At 38.7% G+C, this 20076-nt stretch overlaps 1 protein-coding gene across 1 annotated transcript in view; it reads right to left on the bottom strand.

The window, feature by feature from the left end:
- The window catches only part of LOC137083203 (glutamate receptor ionotropic, NMDA 2D), a 175493-nt gene extending 167993 nt beyond the window's left edge, over positions 1 to 7500 (bottom strand). Inside the window, exon 1 of the mRNA XM_067448971.1 lies at positions 7482 to 7500. Coding sequence (XP_067305072.1) covers positions 7482 to 7484 — 3 coding nt within the window. The 5' untranslated portion in view covers positions 7485 to 7500. The remainder of the gene's footprint in view (positions 1 to 7481) is intronic.
- Between the last annotated feature and the right edge of the window lie 12576 nt (positions 7501 to 20076).

A 20076-nucleotide genomic window follows, 5' to 3' on the forward strand; every position in this document is an offset into this window, starting at 1 on the left:
TGTATTTAGTTCAATAAAACAGGTGTACTGTAAGCGGGGTGATGGTGTAAATGATTTACCTCAGACATGAGCGAGAGTGAGCTGCAGTGCATCGCGCTCAGACTGCAGAGAATGTGCTCAGTGAAAAAACGCCCTTTTCTTTCTGGAGTCTAATAAAAGTTAAACAGAAAATATGGTAGTTTATGTAGGCAATAACTGCATTTTTGGTTTAGAATATTAATGCTAATGTCAACCCTTTTCTTTCCCTATTAATGTTTGCTGCTGCACCCCACCCTCATTCTACGCAAATCATGCAGCAGTGCCATCTATCTTTATTTCGCGATACATTAGGGATGCGCGATATACCGGTACTGGAAAAATACCGGTATATATTTTATTTAAAACGGTACGATATCATGATTTGGCACATTTCGGTATATGCTGCTTTTCCGAAGTTCACCGCTAGATGGCAGCGCGCTACCCAAACTGACCCGAAACAACCGGCAAATGTGACAACAACATAGACGGACAAAATGGATAAAGCAGTTGAATCTCACTCAAGATGCCCAAAACGAATTAATAAAGAGAGGAGTAGAAGTGACATTTGTAATGACTTTGCTTATAAAACTGATGAAGAACCATCAAACCTAGCCAAGAAGCATCTGTCACTATCCTGACTTTAGGACTTCTTAAGAGATCGACAGGTCAGTGGATCATTCAAACCATCTCATTTAGACATTTATTTTCTTTTAACACTGATCAACGCACACACACAGCCTAACATAAGATCGAATATCACAATCTCCAGCGTTCGTTTCAACCAATGACATTTAGATCTCATTATATTTGCACGCGTACTATTGCACTATTTACATCCGCGTTAGACACAACCGCCTGTGTTTATGTGAATAACTTACTCACTAAAGACGGACATTTGTACATAATTCTGTGTATTTGACTGTTTAAGGAAACTTAATGTGTAATGTGCGAGCGTGACTAAGTGACAGGCGTGTGTGTGTGTGTGTGTGTGTCGTATGAGCTAATATCTCCTGTAACTGTTACGAAATGCTATAAAATCTCTTGCGTGTTCAAATGATTTCCGTTCTCCATCCCGAGACGAGCGTGAAATGTTGAATCGGATTATGCAGATTGCTTTAGTGTAGTGCGATGTCTTTTGAAACCAGATGCAATTTGCTAATTTTGAGAGATTTTTGCTGAAATTATTTCTCACAAGAAAGTTTTCAAATGACTGATTTGATGTGATAAGCTTTGCTGATTAATTTACTAATAAACATTTGTGGTAATTTCCCACTTTATAAACTCAAAACTTGCATAATTGTTCTCATTTGCGTGCAATATACCCGCGCTAATATCAGACCTTGTGGTATCGATTTAATATCGGTACTTCGGTATTAGATTGTGGTACCGTACCGAAGCCAAAATTGTGGTATCGAGCCATCCCTACGATACATTTTTTTCGACCTCGATACGTTTCGTCACGTTTTGTATCGCGATATTTTGTCAAATGATATTTCGTCCCATCCCTACGGCATACGGTACAAAAGAGTAGTACCTAGTGTCTTACCGTGCGTTCACACTGCCGCCCTGCCAACGACGCTGTAGATTTGTGGACACTCTGACGTAGATCGAATGCTTGGTCTTTTTTTTAACTGTATGTAAAGGGGCCACAAAGCAAACAAGCAATAAAGGAGGTATTTGTGCAGATTGACCAAAAGTAGGGTTTAAAGGGTTAGTTCAACCAAAAATGAAATTGATGTCATTAATGACTCACCCTGTTCATCTTCGGAAAACAGTTTAAGATATTTTATGTTTAGTCTGAGAGCGTATCAAAGTGCATACACACTATACTGTCCATGTTCAGAAAGGTAATAAAACATCATCAAAGTAGTCCGTATGTGACATCAGTTAGTTAGAATCTCTTGAAGCATCGAAAATACATTTTGGTCCAAAAATCACAAAAACTACGACTACGACTATTCAGCATTGTCTTCTCTTCGGCATTTGTGTTCAATCCTCAATTAAAGATTCAAACGGTTTTGAATCAGTATATTGATTCATGATTCGGATCGCGTGCCAAACTGCTGAAATCATGTTACAGTGGTGATCCGAATCATTGATCAATCCGAGGGGCAGGATAAACGGTTGTCTTTTAAACTCCCTCTGCACGCAATTGGATAGCGCTACAACCAACCAGAGCAACGAAGGTGAAGCAGAGCTAGATGAAAGATTAAACTTTCGCCGTATCCGGTCGGCAAAACTCAGAACACATCTTCCCTTCTTAAGAATTACTTCAGGGCCGTTCTTTGATCTTTTCTCAGAGAAAAGCTTAACTCCAAGTCTTCCAGTTTCTGTGTTTACTAGAAGCACGCAAGCGCAACTCGGCCATCATTATGTTAAGCCCCGCCCACCGACTCTATAAATTATGTGATTGGCCTGACCAGAGTTTGGCGTTTACAGTTCAGAAGTGTATTGAGAGTTGCTAGATGACACTCGAGGCAGATTAGATTTGCTGCCGCTAGGGTGCGTCTAGATTTCTAGGCTAGTTTTTTGGGGGGGTTCGGCCTCATTGTTAAATTACAAATGTTAAAAAACTTTTAATTTCATCAAACTACAGACAATAGTTAGGACCCTCCTATCTTTGGTTAAACTGCATAGAAAGTTAAAATAAAAATTAAATCTTTTGTAATATTATAAATGTCTTTCACTTTTAATCAATTTAATATATCCTTGCTGAATAAGTATTAATTTCTTTAAAAGATATATATATATACAAGGTTTTTCCTACATTGAAATTTTTTTGGCGGCCGCCAAAACAAATTTTTGTCCCGCCAAAGCCTTATTTGATGAGTTATTGTGCTTTATATATTGATGTGGATGACTAATGGGCGTGACAGGGCACACGTTAACAGAGTGACAGATAACGAGCAGAGAGCTGCGCACACTCTGTCTTCAAAATGATCACCGTCTGAGCTCTTTCTCACTCGCGCATATCAATCAAAATCAGCTGAACTTACACAAAAGTAAAAGGTCGGAAGACTGATTCCATGTTCCACGTGGCACGTTTGCAATTTTTTTCCCCCTGAATTGCTGTTGGGTGTGAATTGCGCTCAATAAACGCAACTCTTCTGACAGACGTTTTGCACACGCAGTGGCCATGAACCATACTTTCAAATACACGGAAAAATATATCCTTATAAAGTGTTTTCTGTGATGACCAATCTTTTGCGTTGTTTTAACAGTCTGGATTCACACATTACACGTCCGCTATTGTCCGATTCACGGGAAACTAATGACTCATTTGAACCAATTACTCACAACAACTCTGAAATGAGAATGCAAGTGTGCTTACCCCATTAAACAAGAGGGGTTAGTCAGAATTAGTTTTACTAATCCACAGTATTTTCCTGTAGGCCTATTTATTTTGGGTATTTATATTAATATATGTAAATGAATATGTGTAGTAAATTACCACAAAAACAATAGTTTAGACTAGCCTGACAAGCCAGACCCACATCAAGATGTTTGGTCTGGAAACTCACCATAGACAGGGCTCAATCCGAGGGCCGGGATAAACGGTTGTCTTTCAAACTCCCTCTGCACGTGATAGGATAGCGCTACCACCAACCAGAGCAACGAAGGTGAAACAGAGCTTGTTTGATAGAGTAAACATTCACCGTATCCGGTCGGTTAAACTCCGAACACATCTTCCCTTTTTAAGAATGACTTCAGTGCCGTTCTTTGGTCTTTTCTCAGAGAAAAGCTTAACTCCAAGTCTTCCAGAATCGCGGTCAGAGCTGATTCGAAAGACCGCCATTCGCCAGTTTCTGTGTTTACTAGAAGCACGTAAGCGCAACTCGGCCGTCGTCATTATGCCCCGCCCGCCGACTCTATACACGATGTGATTGGGCCGTCCAGATTTTGAGGAACACAGCTCAGAAGGGTATTGAGAGTTCCTAGACGACACTTGCGGGCAGATTAAATTTGCTGCCGCTAGGGTGCGTCTAGATTTCTAGGCTAAGTTTAGACTGGAATAAGGTGAAACCAGAGCAACACAAGTTGTTAATAGCTGGCTGATAATGTTATTAAATTGTAGATATGGTAGAGAATGAGACTATTTGTTATTACATTTTTAATGCTATTTTTTAATGATTGTTGTAATTAATTAACCAAAATAATTAATCAGTAAACCATACAAACTGGGTAAAAACGGGGAACAAAAGAAACACATCAAGACATCATACATAATGAGAAAAAAAAAAAGATTTTTTGCATTTATTTTACATGTATTGTCTGTATTGGGATCAAATATCACAAGGGTAGGTACTTTTAGTGTGTGTGTGTGGTGTGTGTGTGTGTGTGTGTGTGTGTGTGTGTGTGTGTGTGTGTGTGTGTGTGTGTGTGTGTGTGTGTGTGTGTGTGTGTGTGTGTGTCTGTGTGTGTGTGTGTGTGTGTGTGTGTGTATGACCATGTCTGGTCAGCTAGACAGCCACCACCAAAGACCATTTCTGACCCAGGAAAAACCCTGATATATATATATATACACATTATCAAGTTTTAACACAGCATCCCTACTTGCTACTTGGGGTAAAAGACCTAGAAAAAGCATTAATAAAAAGTTACTTTGTAAACAAAAGTCTAAACGCAGGCATGTTGTAAGCTTTAAGCGTTTGCATTTTTGCTGTCATCGGTACATTCACCTTTTCTCATCACATTTAATTGCAAAGATCCTCGCTGCTGCTTCCTCCTGTGGCAATTGCCATATTCATTCATTACTAGCGTTTTATTTCCTTCTTTTTATCTCTCTGACGAAGGGATATGGAAGGCAAAGATTGAATCCATGGTTCCTGAAGTCCTCTAGTAGCACTCAAAGGACTCCAGGCTGTTCTGTTACAGCTCTGACTCTCTCTTCCTTCAATTTATCAGTATCTGCATTCTCTCTCTCATCGTTTCCTTGCTGCCCCTCCTTCACATCCCAAATTCTATTGCTCTCAGGAGAGCATTTCTGATGTATAAATTTCATTAAAAGAAAGCTTCTAAGGCACTACCACTAGTGCAGGCAGATTAAAAGATCAGTTCAGAATAGAATAAACAGACCAATTAAATAAAATGCTTTAAATCGTATATAGGACCTACACAATACTAGTGTCATTAAAACGCTACTAATATTGTGCATGATTTGGTTTTCCATAATACATTTTCTATCAAGCAGCTATTTGAGATTCATCAAAATTGCACATTTTGTGTTTCACAGAGGTGTATCTACACCATAGCATGAATGTCATTATATCTGACAGCCCGTATTATCTCGAAGTATGATAAACTGGAATGAAATGCAGAACATCCACAACCATTAAATGTCAACAGACAATTGATATTTAACATTAGACTTACAAGACAAAGATAACATCACTCATTTTCTCATAGAATTCACTGTAACTGCAATATGGATCTCACAGAGCAGATCTGTTGATCTTACCAGCTGCTGACCCAGACAGACTGACCCAAGCCCTGTGAACTAACCCAGACAGTGATGCCTTTATTGTCTGTCTCTAATCATTATTATCATAAAAATGTATAGGTGGGTTAAAAAGATCTCAAGGGTAATTTATGAGCAGTAATTATATTGCTGGAGCCACCCCCAGCCGACACACACACGGGCACACGTACAAGCATCCCCTCATGCAAGCAAATGCAGAGAGTTACACATGCACGCACATATTCCCCAAAGAGGGTGGGAATGTTTGGGAGGCATTCATTGAAATTCAGGCCCTAAACATAGCAATCAGCACAACCATAAAGGACCAAAATTTAATTGGCCCACCCAGCCCATTAATTACATAGCCAGAACTGCACTACAACACAGCATATGTTGCCTAATAAAGCCCAATGGATCTTAATAGAGATGTATTATTGATTCACAAAGGTGGAATTACACTTTTCCATATAAGCAGAGAACCTAAAAAGCACACAATGCGATAATTATATACTCACACACACATATTAACATAAGCTTACACACATACACCCTTTAGTGTTGTCATGGTCACAAACAAGGGTAGAAAATAAAACGGTTAGATTGGTCATTATATGGACATAATGTGAATGCACACACAAAAACACACAGGGCATGACATACAGGGGTCATCATATGTCATTACATAATGAGACTCCACCAGCAAGCAGCCAAAAAGCCTCTCCGCCCTAAACATGGCCCTAATAGTAATGAGATCCTATTCAGGAAACCAGGAATTCTCCACAATTTTCATCTGATTCCTCATCAGCACTTATCTTCTATTAAAACATCAGATAGCCACCAGCAAATATTGCAATTCTGCCTTATCTTTCCTTTCTCTTACCTCATTCCTTTTCACACCATTTGAATTTCCTTTTTATTCCATAGATGGCAGACCGACAAAAGCAATGTTAATACCGATGGATGGATGGATGGATGGATGGATGGATGGATGGATGGGTGGATGGGTGGATGGATGGATGGATGGATGGATGGATGGATGGATGGGTGGATGGGTGGATGGATGGGTGGCTGGGTGGGTGGGTGGATGGATGGATGGATGGATGGATGGATGGATGGATGGATGGATGGTAATACCATCTTATTTTCAACAAAGCCAGACACAAACACAAGGCTACACAAGGCTGCACAAGGGAAGTAATTTACTCTAAATATTAAATATTTAATAAAGGGTCATTGCACACTTGAGGACTATAAATAAACAAAAAAATGATGCAATTGCTACATCATCAAAGCTTTAAACCCCCAGAACTTTTTGATTCATCTTGGACCTGCCTTAGGAATGCTGTTTAAGCTTTTTTTCTGACTCCATCACCAGGACATACTGTATCTGTGTGATTTGTTTAAGCCCTTGAGAGGTTCGACATCACTATAATCAATATAAATTATTCATGAATTAATTATTAAAAGGGCTGGATGCCTTTGCTGTTTTGGAACTGCCGCCAAAACTGTTCATTTTATTTAATGTATTATTTTTTGTAGTTTACAGATATGGAATAGCCTACATTTTACATAGTTAAAAACCGGTATATGGATAAATAAAATTAATAATAGTAAAATAAATAAAGCAAATTACGACCTCACGCTTCATGCAGCAGCAGAATAAGTTACGTCAGTCATGTATAGTCGTTAATACGGTTACATCCACAGACAGTACGGTTATTTACGGGAGTGAAATCGCATTCTATAACCACTCCGGTAGATTTTCAGGACTCAACCGCATTCTCGGTAAATCCGCGCAGTTTGGAGGGAACCGCACGAGACAACTAAAGTTAGCTGTCTGTCACGTCATGTGTCATACAGAGAGAGCAGCTCTGGGTGGGTGGGTGTGTGTGTGTGTGTGTGTGTGTGTTTGTGGGGTGACATATGAGGACACAAATGTGTAAAATGACATGGACATAGTCTGACAAGCCAGACCCACATCAAGATGTTTGGTCTGGAGACTCACCATTGACAGGGATCAATCCGAGGGGCGGAAACGGTTGTCTTTCAAACTCCCTCTGCTCGCGATAGTTAAGCGCTACAACCAACCAGAGCAACAAAGGTGAAGCGGAGCTCGTTGATAGATTAAACATTCGCCGTATCCGGTCAGCAAAACTCCGAACACATCTTCCCTTCTTAAGAAAGACTTCAGTGCCGTTCTTTGTTCTTTTCTAAGAGAAAAGCTTAACTCCAGAGTCGCGGTCAAAGCTGATTCGAATGACCGCCGTTGAAGCAGTCGATTCCGTTCCCTTCCGGAATTCCTGTTCCCCCTCAACGAAGCATGTCTGTTGATAGCGGATGCAGAAGCAGCTAAGCACAGCTGGGTGTACGGAAAGCGAAAAAGGCCAAAAGTGTTGGCGCTACTTCCAAATGTCACACGCACTGCAGCATAATAAAATGATTCTCTCACACACACTCCATTTATTCTGTGAATTTAATTTTGCACTTGTTCTTGTAGGCCTATTATGTCTGAATGTATGCAGTTGAATTCTACCTATGCGAATTAGTCTAATTTGTCCATGCTGACTTCAAAACTCAATGCCTCATATTATTGTCATAAGGGAAACACATATTCAGATGTTTACGTTTTTTTTCAATGGAAATTACATTAAATTGACCTGAAATGAGTTGAACCTATTTTGATGAGGTAAAACAATGTAAAAACACATCTTTTGATAACTTTTTGCTCATTTAATTTCAGTGTTATGTTCCCTGTCTAAAATGAAATAAATAAATACATTTGAATAAAACCATATATGGCTATTATTACCTTTAATATTTGTCACATGCAAGATGCAAGGGTGCAACATAACATTCTTATCATAATTACCATACAGCTTCAGAGGGCACTAATTAAATCAATTAATCAATCAAAAAGGTAAATAAATGGTGTTATAAATTGGGGAGATGACCACACAACATTGTCACCTGAATTTCTATTCTTGCTGGCGAACTCCAACAATGGATCCAAAAATGTATGAGGAGATCTTTAATTATAAAACTCAAGGCACATATCCGTTTGGCATAAAAAAAGAGCATAAATATGTTATCCGGAGACGTTGCTACAATTTTCAAGTTGATGGTAAGCAAAATTCTAAATACTCAAAATAAATGATAATTCCTCTACACATAGCTCCACTGACAGGAGTGAAGTAGTGATACACCAAGACTTGGTACAATCAAAAAGTAAATACTTGTCAATGAACTATATGTATAATGGACTTGCTAGCAACTAAAACATTTAAAAAATATGTTGTTTAATTTTGCCTCCTTCCATTGGGCCTTCAAAACCTCCTTGCAGGTTACCTGTTTAGATTTTACTAACAATAAAGCTATTTCATTAGATGGCCAACTTTTCCACATTTCCTCCAAAAATGTACGACGAAAAGTGGTCGTTGGACAAAAAGAGGCCAACCAAATATTCTCAGAATTCCACGCCAGCCCCTACGGAGCACACTGTGGAATGGAGAAGACAAAGCTTGCCATTTCAGCAAGGTTTTACTGGCCTGGAATGGGGGTGGACATTGATAAATGGGTAAATACTAAATTGTTCCCTTTTAACTTTGCTGTTTGACATACAAATGGATTGTTTTGGAATTAATGTCTTGCCTATTTCTGAACATTAGATTTTGCAGTGTGCCCAGTGCCAGTTCAGCAGACTGACCATCAAGCAGGAGCCCAAGTACATCCCAATATGTGTATGTAAACTTGTCCACATGTATATGGAGTTTGAGATGGGTAATTCTTGGGGTCACCAAATTGAAATGTATTCATTGGGCTATATTATTTTTAAGGTGGATAAACCTCTGGAACTGCTGGGCATGGATTTGGTGGGAAAAGTCAACAGGACCAACCAGGGCAATGAATACATTTGTGTCCTTGTTGACTATTATACAAAATGGTCCGAGGCCTATGCCATCCCCAACAAATCGGCAGCAGTTGTGTCACGCTGCATAGTTAACTTTTTCTATAGGTTTGGGGCACCAAAGAGGATACTTACAGACCAAGGCACTGAGTTTGTGAACCAGGTTTGTAGTTTGTTGAATGAACCAAATTAAGTATGCATGAGAAATGTCATGTTCATAAGATTTGTTGGATTATGATTTGCGCACATTTATGATTCTAATCTATTTAAATTAATTTTTAATGTATGTTTTGCAAACAGATCAATGAAGAACTATGCACATTCCTCAGTGTGGAGAGAAGCCTCTGTGCCCCATACCATCCACAAACAAATGGGCTTGTGGAAAAATTAAATGGAACCATTCAGAGGTAAATCTTCATTAACAGGTTGCTTTGTGGGTGTGCAAAATTCAAGGAAATAGTTGTCTTTGCAACTGGTTACTCATAACTTTCAACTTATTTTGGTTCTGACTCTAGAGCCTTATGTAAACTAGTGGATACAAGGCCTGAAAAATGGGATGAGTACCTAGATGCGGTAATGTTTGGTCTTAGAACCAAGACGCAGCTAACAACTAGGTACTCACCGTTTTTCTTAATGTTTGGCATGGAGGCGAGATATCCCTGTGAGGTTCCTGAGACTTATGAGGTATGTTATAATTTACATGTTCCATATAACTATCATTATAGTATCAATTAAAAGTTAATGAAATTATTTCAATCTTCAATATTGTTTCTGAAAAGATCAACAGCACAGTGGAATCTGTCATTGCAGAGGACACAATATCCAAGGCCATTTCTCTAAAGGAGAAAATGGACAACATTGTCAAAAAAAATGTAACAAAAAAACAGGACAGGACACAGAAGGTGGTAAATCAGGTACCATTCTCCTTAGGCCAGAAGGTCCTAAGAAAAAACATAAGGTCCCAGCAAAGGAAAGGGGGCAAGCTTGAGCGCAGCTGGTTGGGACCTTATGAAATAACGCATGTTGAAGAAAAAAGTGCTGATTTAAGGGATGAAAAAGGGAAGATATTCCCGAAAATCAACACCGATCACCTCAAACCATTTAAAGAAGACACCCCCCGGATACCCCACAGAATTACCCAAGAATCACAACATAAAAGATCGCACAAAGAAACTGGACCATGCCATTCACTCCCACCTGTAGACCTCACCATCACTAAGTCACAAGAAAACCAGCCCCCACAATCACCTACATCCACACAATCTACCATTTCCTCTCCCCTGTCTCCACTGGACTTGTCAAAAAAATCAACACTGGAAATGCCACATTCCTCACCTGTGTCCCACACCACTTCAGTTGTACCAGCTGACAAAACAGACACTGTGCATAGCTGTAAGTGATGTAAAGTCAGATCTTATAAAAGCTCCATATTAGTCTGAATTCTAATATATTTGTATGGTGGTAGGTGCAATGCTCTTTTTGGTTATCCTCTGTAGATATCAAAAGTGCCTGGGCTGGAAACAACAGCTATGTACTGCTGTCCAGAGTGGGACCATATAAATTATTTTATAAAGACTTTCAGATTGGCCCTGGGAAGGAGTTGGAGAGTGAGGTACACATTTAATTGATTTTTAACAGCTAAGCCTTTCATCTGCACATTAATATTTTGTATTAATGTTTAATTTTGCTATGTTTGTCAAGGTTATAAATGCATATCTGTCACTGAAGGTGAGGGACCACAATTTGACCTCACCGGGAAAAGCCTTCCATATGGACACCTTTGCCATGACCGACATGTGGAAGAAAAAGTATCGACGGCTCAAGGTGTCCTGTAAATTTTAATGTTGTTATTTTGCATTTTATTATTGGTGTTAATATCCATCTTTGTTTGGGACTGTGAAAATTCATTTGTTTATTGGTACATAGGCTTTAGTGAGCAAGGTATATGCATCACATTTTCTTTCAGGTGGACCCAGCAAACTATGAGCTAATAGTGGGCATTGTGAACAAGGGCCACCACTGGTTCCTAGTTGTAAGTATTTGTGGTAGTGAATAGTTTTCCTGTTGATATTCTCCAATATTCCTGTTGTCGTATCGTGTTGTCTGGATATTTTTTGCATTTTATTTAGGCTGTATACCCATCTAAAAAAAAATCCATTCTGCTTGACTCAATGGGAGAGTCCAACATCAAGAAGAAAAGGTGTTTGGAGACAACAAGGTATTTTTGCACCACAGTCAGATGTAGTGTTATTGTGAAATTATGTATTCTTGAGAAAACTCTTGTTTGTAGAGCCCTGATGACAGAAAATGGCATTTCAGCTTCACAATGGGTGTGTGAAAGCCTGCCTCACCCACTTCAGAGGGATGTTACGTCATGTGGCGTTTTCGCTTTAAAGGTTTTTTTTTTCAATAGCAGTAAATAATGTTCATTAAAATGGTATGATACCTTGCAGTGGTTTTATTTTTGTGGTTACTTCCTTAGTTTGCAGAACACATTCTGCAAAACACTGCAGTTGACTTCTCCAACAGGCCACAAGATGTAACCCAATACAGAATGGAGATTGCTTTATTTTTGCTCCGCCAATCTGGTATGGCTTTATAAGCTCTTGACTGTTATTGACCTATTCTTTTTGATGTGCATCACTTTCATTAGTGTTGTACTGTACCTTATAGATGACCTAAGTGATCTGTGCCACTTTTGTGGGGAGGCAGAAATCTTTGAAGATGCCAAAGATGATGATGAGGCAAAAGACACAGATGATGATTCGGAGGATGACGCAAAAGATGCAGATGGAGATATCCAATGGGTAACTATGGCTGCATTTTTAGTTGGTGTTGCATACACTAAATAATAATAACAAATTTTTCTTTTTTTACAGATTTCCTGTGACTACTGTGGGCGCTGGTTCCACATGAAGTGTGTGGGCAATCCATCTACAGAAGATGAATACAAATGTGCTTCTTGCATTAAATGACTATTATGAAGCAATTGTTTTTGGAGTTTGTGTTTATTTTTCACTTTTGGTAAACCGTTACACCTGAAAATCGGTGTCTGAAAACAAGCAGTATGTCTTTACTTTCAAAATATAAAATGTGACAAACACCTGTGAACATCTAACCAAAGCCTTAGTAAACAATACATTGAAATCGATAATACATTTTAAAACTGACAAGAAATAAGCAGGGTTAAACTGGCAGCTGGAAACCCTCGCTTCTAAAAAAAAAAAAAAAAAAACCTTTCTGAACCTTTCGGCTTCCCGTACATCCAGTTGTGCTTCGTGCTCACGTTATTTCTGACGGTACGCATGGTAACTCGGCAACTACGAGTGACTTGCAGTATGTTTGCGTAAAGGGAAACAGACATTCCGAAGGGAACAGAATCGACTGCAACACCGTTCGCCAGCTTCTTTGTTGACTAGAAGCACGCAAGCGCAACTCTGGCGTCATTATGTTAAGCCCCGCCCACCGACTCTATACACCATTTGATTGGCGTTTACAGCTCAGAGATGGGTATTGAGTAGCGCCGCGGTGTAACGATTCACTCGTTTTCTCGCCAATACTCGATGTCAAATGCTAAGAATCGGATGAATCGCGATTCAATAACGATGAAGTGCTTAAAATAAACATTTGATTATATCTACTGCATGCGAATTAAGAGACGTTGTGCAGCGACAGCTGCGTCATCCACGCCCTCACAGTTGATCTCCTTCACAGACATGCACGCGCTCTTTACCACATCACTGGATTGCCCTCGCGCTCTGCTCGTTGCTCATTTATATAAAATTAAATATTGTTTTAAGGAAATGGGTCATACCTGAGCTACTGAAGTAAAACCCTGCTTATTCAAGGATGTAACGTTACATTTATTGCATGGATGGACCATAAAACACATTTGTAAGTGTCTAAAATGCATACGCAAAGTTCTGGTGAATGATACATGAAATCTAACTTAATATCGTTTAACTGAATATACGAAGCAAACTGCTAAAGTAACTACAACATTACCAACACTGAAATAAGAGCGCGCGGTTTATCTTATCAGAGGCGCATTAAAGTTACGTCCGATACTATAGCAACAGACCTGTGCGTTTATTTCACAATTATCAACATAAGGAAAATGCTCGGTATAAAGAGAACAAAGAGGGATTTTCTTTTATATTACGTGAAGAAAAGTTAGTTTAGGATTAGCTGGGAAAGTGCCTGATATTTCCTCTCTGGAAGCATTGCATGTTTAATGCCAGGAACGGTTGTGTAGCAATTGACACTATAATACACAAGAGTTAGCATTAACTAACAATACTTTTAAATTCTTTTTAAAATTTGGCTTATTTTAATTTCTTTATTAAAGTAAAGTGTAATAATAATAAAACAATAAAGTAATGTTAGTAATATGAATTAACATTAACAGTGGACAAAGGTTTTTTTTTTTGGTAACACTTTAAAGAAAGGTTCATTAGTTCACACAATTATAATAAACTGCACTTATGAAGCATTTTTTATCTTTGTTAATGTTAATTTCAACATTTACTTTATTAAAATCTTGTTAAATGAATGCACTGTGAACAAACCATGAAATGCTGGATTTTTAACAAAGATGAACAAACACAGTAACAAATGTAGCCTACAGCTCATTGTTAGTTTTTTTTTTTTTTTTTTTTGGTTTACATTTTACATTGTTTCATTAGTTAATGCATTAGTTAACACGAACAACACCTCTGTTTCAGCATTAGTTAATCTTTTTAACATAAGCTGTTCATGGTTTGTTAGGCATTAACTAATGTTACCCAGATTTTAATAATGCATTTGCAAATGGTAAAATTAATATTAACAAAGATAAATAAATGAGCAGTTCATTATTAGTTCATGCTAACTAATAAACCTTATTGTAAAGTGTTACTGGGTTTTTTGCCCACTCTCTCACCTCTGAAGGCCGCTGTGTGATTCACACCCTGAATAAGACACATTAGGGGAAGCATTTCAATATGAATGCATATAAGAAAATGCATAATCGAATAAAATTAATTGAATCGTATCGAATTTTGATGTGAATCGTCTCGAATCGAATCGTTCTGAATTGACAAAAAAATGTTTTTGAATCAAATCGAAACCTATGAATCGTGAATCGAAATGCCTACCCAAATGCCTACCCAAACATTCACAGCCCGTATTGAGAGTTGCTAGACGACACTCGCGGGCAGATTAGATTTGCTGCCGCTAGGGTGCGTCTAGATTTCTAGGCTAATGGACATAGGTATTACAAGGAGAGAGTGAACTATGAGGACATTGGCCATGTCCTCACTTTTCAAAATGCATACAGGATGAGTTTTTTTAGAAAGTAAAAATGCAGAATGTTTTCAGTGATGGGTAGGTTTAGTTAGGTTTGTATGGTATAAAAACCATCACGCCCAGGGATGGGCAGTATTTCAAATACATGTATTTAAAATACGTATCTGAAATACAAAATACTATTTTGTATTTTGTATTTTAAAGCCTTTGGAAAAAATCGAATGTAATTTGTATTTAAATACATTTAAGATGAGTATTTTTGTATTTTCAAAATACTTTGAGCCAGGCAACCTCTTTATCAGGAGCTGTTTTCATGCATCTACTAGTTCAGACCAGACACGCCCCTCCCCCCAACATTCATTCAGGTGAGCCGCAGCTGTACAACCCTAGCCTGACAAGCCAGACCCACATCAAGATGTTTGGTCTGGAAACTCACCATTGACAGCTCAATCCGAGGGGCGGATAAACGGTTGTCTTTCAAACTCCCTCTGCACGCGATAGGATAGCGCTACAACCATCCAGAGCAACATGAAGCGGAGCTCATTGATAGATTAAACATTCGCCGTATCCGGTCGGCAAAACTCAGAACACATCTTCGCTTTTTAAGAATGACTTCAGTGCCGTTCTTTGTTCTTTTCTCAGAGAAAAGCTTAACTCAAGTCTTCCAGAGTCACGGCCAAAGCTGATTCGAAAGACCGCCGTTCGCCAGCGTCTGTGTTTACTAGAAGCACGCAAACGCAACTCTGCCGTCATTATGTTAAGCCCCGCCCACCGACTCTATACACGATGTGATTGGCCCGACCAGATTTAGGTTTTTACAGCTCAGAAGTGTATTGAGAGTTGCTAGACGGCACTCGTGGCAGATTAGATTTGCTGCCGCTAGGGTGCGTCTAGATTTCTAGGCTAGTACAACCCAGTACAACCCAGCCTTGGATCGGCAACTTTACAAAATTGTTGGAATAAGGTGAGGATGTCATGGTCAATTCTACTTGTTGATTAAAGTAGCTTGTCAAATGTGTTTGAAGTATTAACGTTACTGCATGTTAGGGATGAGTGATATCATATGACAATACATATCGTAGATTCGTAGCAATAATATAAAATGTGAATCGATGGAACTTTTTCTAAATCATTTACATAGATAGGCCTATCGGGGTAAGCACATATATCTGTGCAGCTTTTAGTGGGCAGGAATAATTGGAATTTTGGAGTGGAAAAAGAAGTGAGGGCGAATGAGTTATTGGTGTAATTTGTGTTATTATAACTGCCGCTAAAGGAAATTCAAATTCAAATTGAAAACGAAAGTTTCTAAGCAGTTGCACACATCTAAATGCTTGTTGGCATTCAGAATAGGCCCAGATAGATTACAGCCTAATATGGATACCTTCACTGAATTGCCAATTTCACATGTATTTGGTGTATTTTCAAAATACAAAATACTGTATTTGTATTTAAATACATTTTTCCTCACAGTATTTTGTATTTGTATTTAAATACATTTTTCCTCACAGTATTTTGTATTTGTATTTTAAATACATTTCCATGTATTTATGCCCATCTCTGATCACGCCTATATGGAATGTCCCCATATGTCACAAAAACAAACTGGTTTAAGAGGCAGGCTTGCCGCTTGGTAAATTAGCTAATACAACAGTATTGAGACGCAGACGCTACTACAAGGAACGGGACATTGAGACTCACACACTTGTAAGTAAATGCTATTGTTATGCTGCCTTCACTGCTGTCGGAAATTTCAAATGGGAGGGCATTTATGTGCAATTTTTACCTAGGAAACTTGTATTTACGATAATTACGATTGCACGTGACGGCAGCATTAATCCCAAAAATGTACAGCGCTCAACCAATCATACACTGGAGCTAGAAAAAGGACAGCCTCCATAATTTCCGTGTTGCACTTGAAAAAGTACAAACAAATAAATGTAAATAAATCTGGAATTAAATACATGTGAGAATAAATGAATTACATAAATATTTATTTATTTTAATTCCTGAAGGTTTTCCATACAGAAAATTAGAACATCTAGAACCTTAGCCTACAGTTAACCGAGTGCATTCATTCAGGTGATATTTCAAGAGCATTTCCATAAAAAAATATTATTGAAATAATTATTCAATAATTAATCCATTAACTCAGTTATCATGAATTACAACAACAACAAAAATCACATTTGCCAAAATTTAAAAAATGGAGCACGCATTTTATTGAATATTGAGTAAAAAATTTGACTGGTAGCAAATTTAAACTGGTAATGCATTGCTGTTCATTCATATAATCTTGAAACACCTCCCATAGGATACAAAGGGCCCTGAAGCGTTTTTTCGATGTACAGATTCTCCGATAAGTCAGGGCCCTTGTGGAAAAAACAGAAAGGCTGACCTTCAGTAGATGGGGGAGATGGTCGACTGTGCGCTCATGAATATTTATTGGGGTGAGACCTCCCTGTGGGCTTAATGCTGCAGCTCATATCAAAAGTTTCATTACTATAAAACTAAAAATGACTAGCAACAAAAACCAGAGTCATCGAGAGTAGAGAACATGGGCGGAGGGAAAACAGAAAAAGAAAGAGAAAAGACAAAGAGAGAGATAAAGTGGCAGAGTTGTATCAGTGATGTAGTGCGATAGGGCTCTTGACCCTAATCTCAGATTCTCTTGTTTAATTGAGGTTGTAATTACTCACTCACTCTCTCACTCACTCTTTCTCTCTATCGTTCTCTCTCTCATTCACTCCCGCCATGCTGTTCAGGTTGTTATCTACATACTGAAAGAGCTTATAATCACTAACTCAAGAGGCACATCTCCTGAGACTTAGAGGGCCCTCTCACTTTCTCTCCTCCCCTCTCTACACTAAAGAATCTTTTATACCTCTTCTCTTGACTCTATCCCTCCTTTCCTCTCTGTCTGACCTACAAATTCACACCCCGTCTCCACTGCATTTTGTTGCATTCAAACACCATCCATTACATCATTTCAGAGCTTAAAAAAGCTTAATCGTATTAAACATGACTTCGCTTAACTGAGCGTTAAGTCCTTGACTGTGGATCAGAACATTTCAATTGAAACGCCGCTGACGGAATACAACAGCTCCATCAGAATAAACAGCCTCGTGCTGAATGGAACTGATCGGCCAACAGAAGGAGAGATTCAAAGCTGAATTGACCTTGCATGCTTGGCCGAGTTGACATATGTAAGGTAATGATGTGTTGGTCATTATGTAATCATTTTCCCTGGGTTCATTTGGCCCCCCACGGTCCCACCTGTTCAAACAGGCATCCAGCAGGGACAACAGATCCACCACAATGTGTTTCTACTCAGCTAACGCTCAAACACTGACACACCGCTCGCCTGCTTCATATGTTGACCTCTACTCTAGTGATTCACTGTGCTTCAGACAAAAAAAGACGAAGTGAAAGCAAGAAGGACAGGTCAGGTGAATCATGCTGTCCCACAGCTGTAACCACTTGTAGGTAATTCTAGTATCACCTCGTTCTCGATGCAATGTCACACCAGTATATCAATGTCTTGGTTTCAGGCAGGCTCTTATAGTTTAAATGGTAGGTTCCACAGCATTGTTAACTTACACTTCGGCATAAATGGCTTGGAATATCAACAACAAACTAGATTCGATTCATTTGAATGTTTATTGCCGCTGAGTTCTAATTTACATGACAATAGCAATACAACAACATAGCCAACAAGAAGTGTCCAAATAAACTCATTTAAATGAGTTAAGTGTGATTCCTACTTCATTCTAAATGCATTTTAAACCGTGTGATATATAAATCATATAGTTTATCACTGACTATAATCTGATTCCAGGATGGTGATGAAAAGTGAGAGCCTTGAGTAAACAGGTGTTGGGTTTGATTCTGCGTGCTGGCCAATGATGACATTTTTTTTTCTCCAAGGAACAAGTACAAGGTGCTCCATTTCCTCTGATTTTGACGACAGTGTGTGGGTTTCAATCATTATTCAGAAGCCATCCAGCCACTGTATAATAGTAGTAAAATAGTGACACTGTAAATAGTAATCATAATACTATAATCACCATCTTCTTGAGGTGAAATGAGAGTATATGTCAGACAGGGGTATATAAGGTGCTACCAGGAAGCACACAAAGACTGGCTGAATCTGAAATCGCCCCCAATACCTTCAAATAGGGCATTATTTGAGGGTACAGCCATTTGTATTGGTGTCCGAAACCATAGTGGACATTATCGAGTGCACTCATTCTATTACACATTCGCCACAATAATGTGTGGATCTCACTTCAAACCGTACGTATTTTACGAGTTGCCCAATTCTTAACGAATTACCTCCCCCTAACCCCCGCCCCAAATCCTACCCATCACTGGGGTTTCGAAAAACCGTACGAGTGAGGTCATAGTATTGGTACAGCAATGTACACTCAATGGCTGTCCAAATTTACTCAATTGTTTTCATTAACTCCTTCAATTTAACTGTATTAGTGCACTATAGGAAATAGTAATTGAGGGTTTAGGGGGGTGATTTTAGTTTCAGCCTATAAGATTCAAACGAAATAGTCTTTAATCCAAAAATATTGCAGGTGAACTCAAGGAAACAAAACACACCTTAAAGTTGATGACACCGAACAGCGAATTGAAGGAAGACAGGACTTATGCTGCATTTTAGGTAATTTTGGCAGCCTGTAAGTTACGACTTCAAACCAACAGAAGAGGAAAAAACGGTGCATATAATCTGTTATACCTTTTATTTTACGTTTAGTTGTATATTTGGTTAATAAACACAGCATCCGTAGGGCTGCCATTGTTGTTTCGCGGGCTATGTGCCACCAGAGCGCGTAACTGGGAGTACATCGATCTAGTACGAGTTCACAGGTGAGAAGTCATGGGTTTGGCTGCCGTTCCAGGGCACTTTCATGGGAAGAAGATCGGAAAAACACGGGTTACGGGTTGACTGGAACGCTGCATTAAATACACAGAGGAACAAAAGAGCCAATTAATGGGCAACAGGTGAAGGGGATATACACTTAAGGGCACACACTAGGAAACTGGGGCTGAATCCAAAATTCTGGAGGATCATGTGACTTGAGTAATGATGCTGAAAATTCAGCTTTGCCATCACAGGAATAAATTACATTGTAGTGCATTTATTTGGTAAAAAAAAATACAGTAAAACAGGTAATACCGTGACATAAAAATTTTAATGTAGCATTTATGAGTACTACTTTTTACTGTAACTTTGATCAAATAAATGCAGCCTTTGTGAGGATAAGAGACAAAAAAAATCTTACTGACCAAACTTTTGAATTGTCGAAAAGACTAGAAATATTAATTGACCAGACTTTTCAATGTACTCCTGGACTGGGGGAGGTTTTGGCAAAGGTTTTGGGACGCCTGTCTTTACATG

The sequence above is a fragment of the Pseudorasbora parva genome, chromosome 7, assembly GCF_024679245.1.
Source record: "Pseudorasbora parva isolate DD20220531a chromosome 7, ASM2467924v1, whole genome shotgun sequence".
Classification (NCBI taxonomy): Eukaryota; Metazoa; Chordata; class Actinopteri; order Cypriniformes; family Gobionidae; genus Pseudorasbora; species Pseudorasbora parva.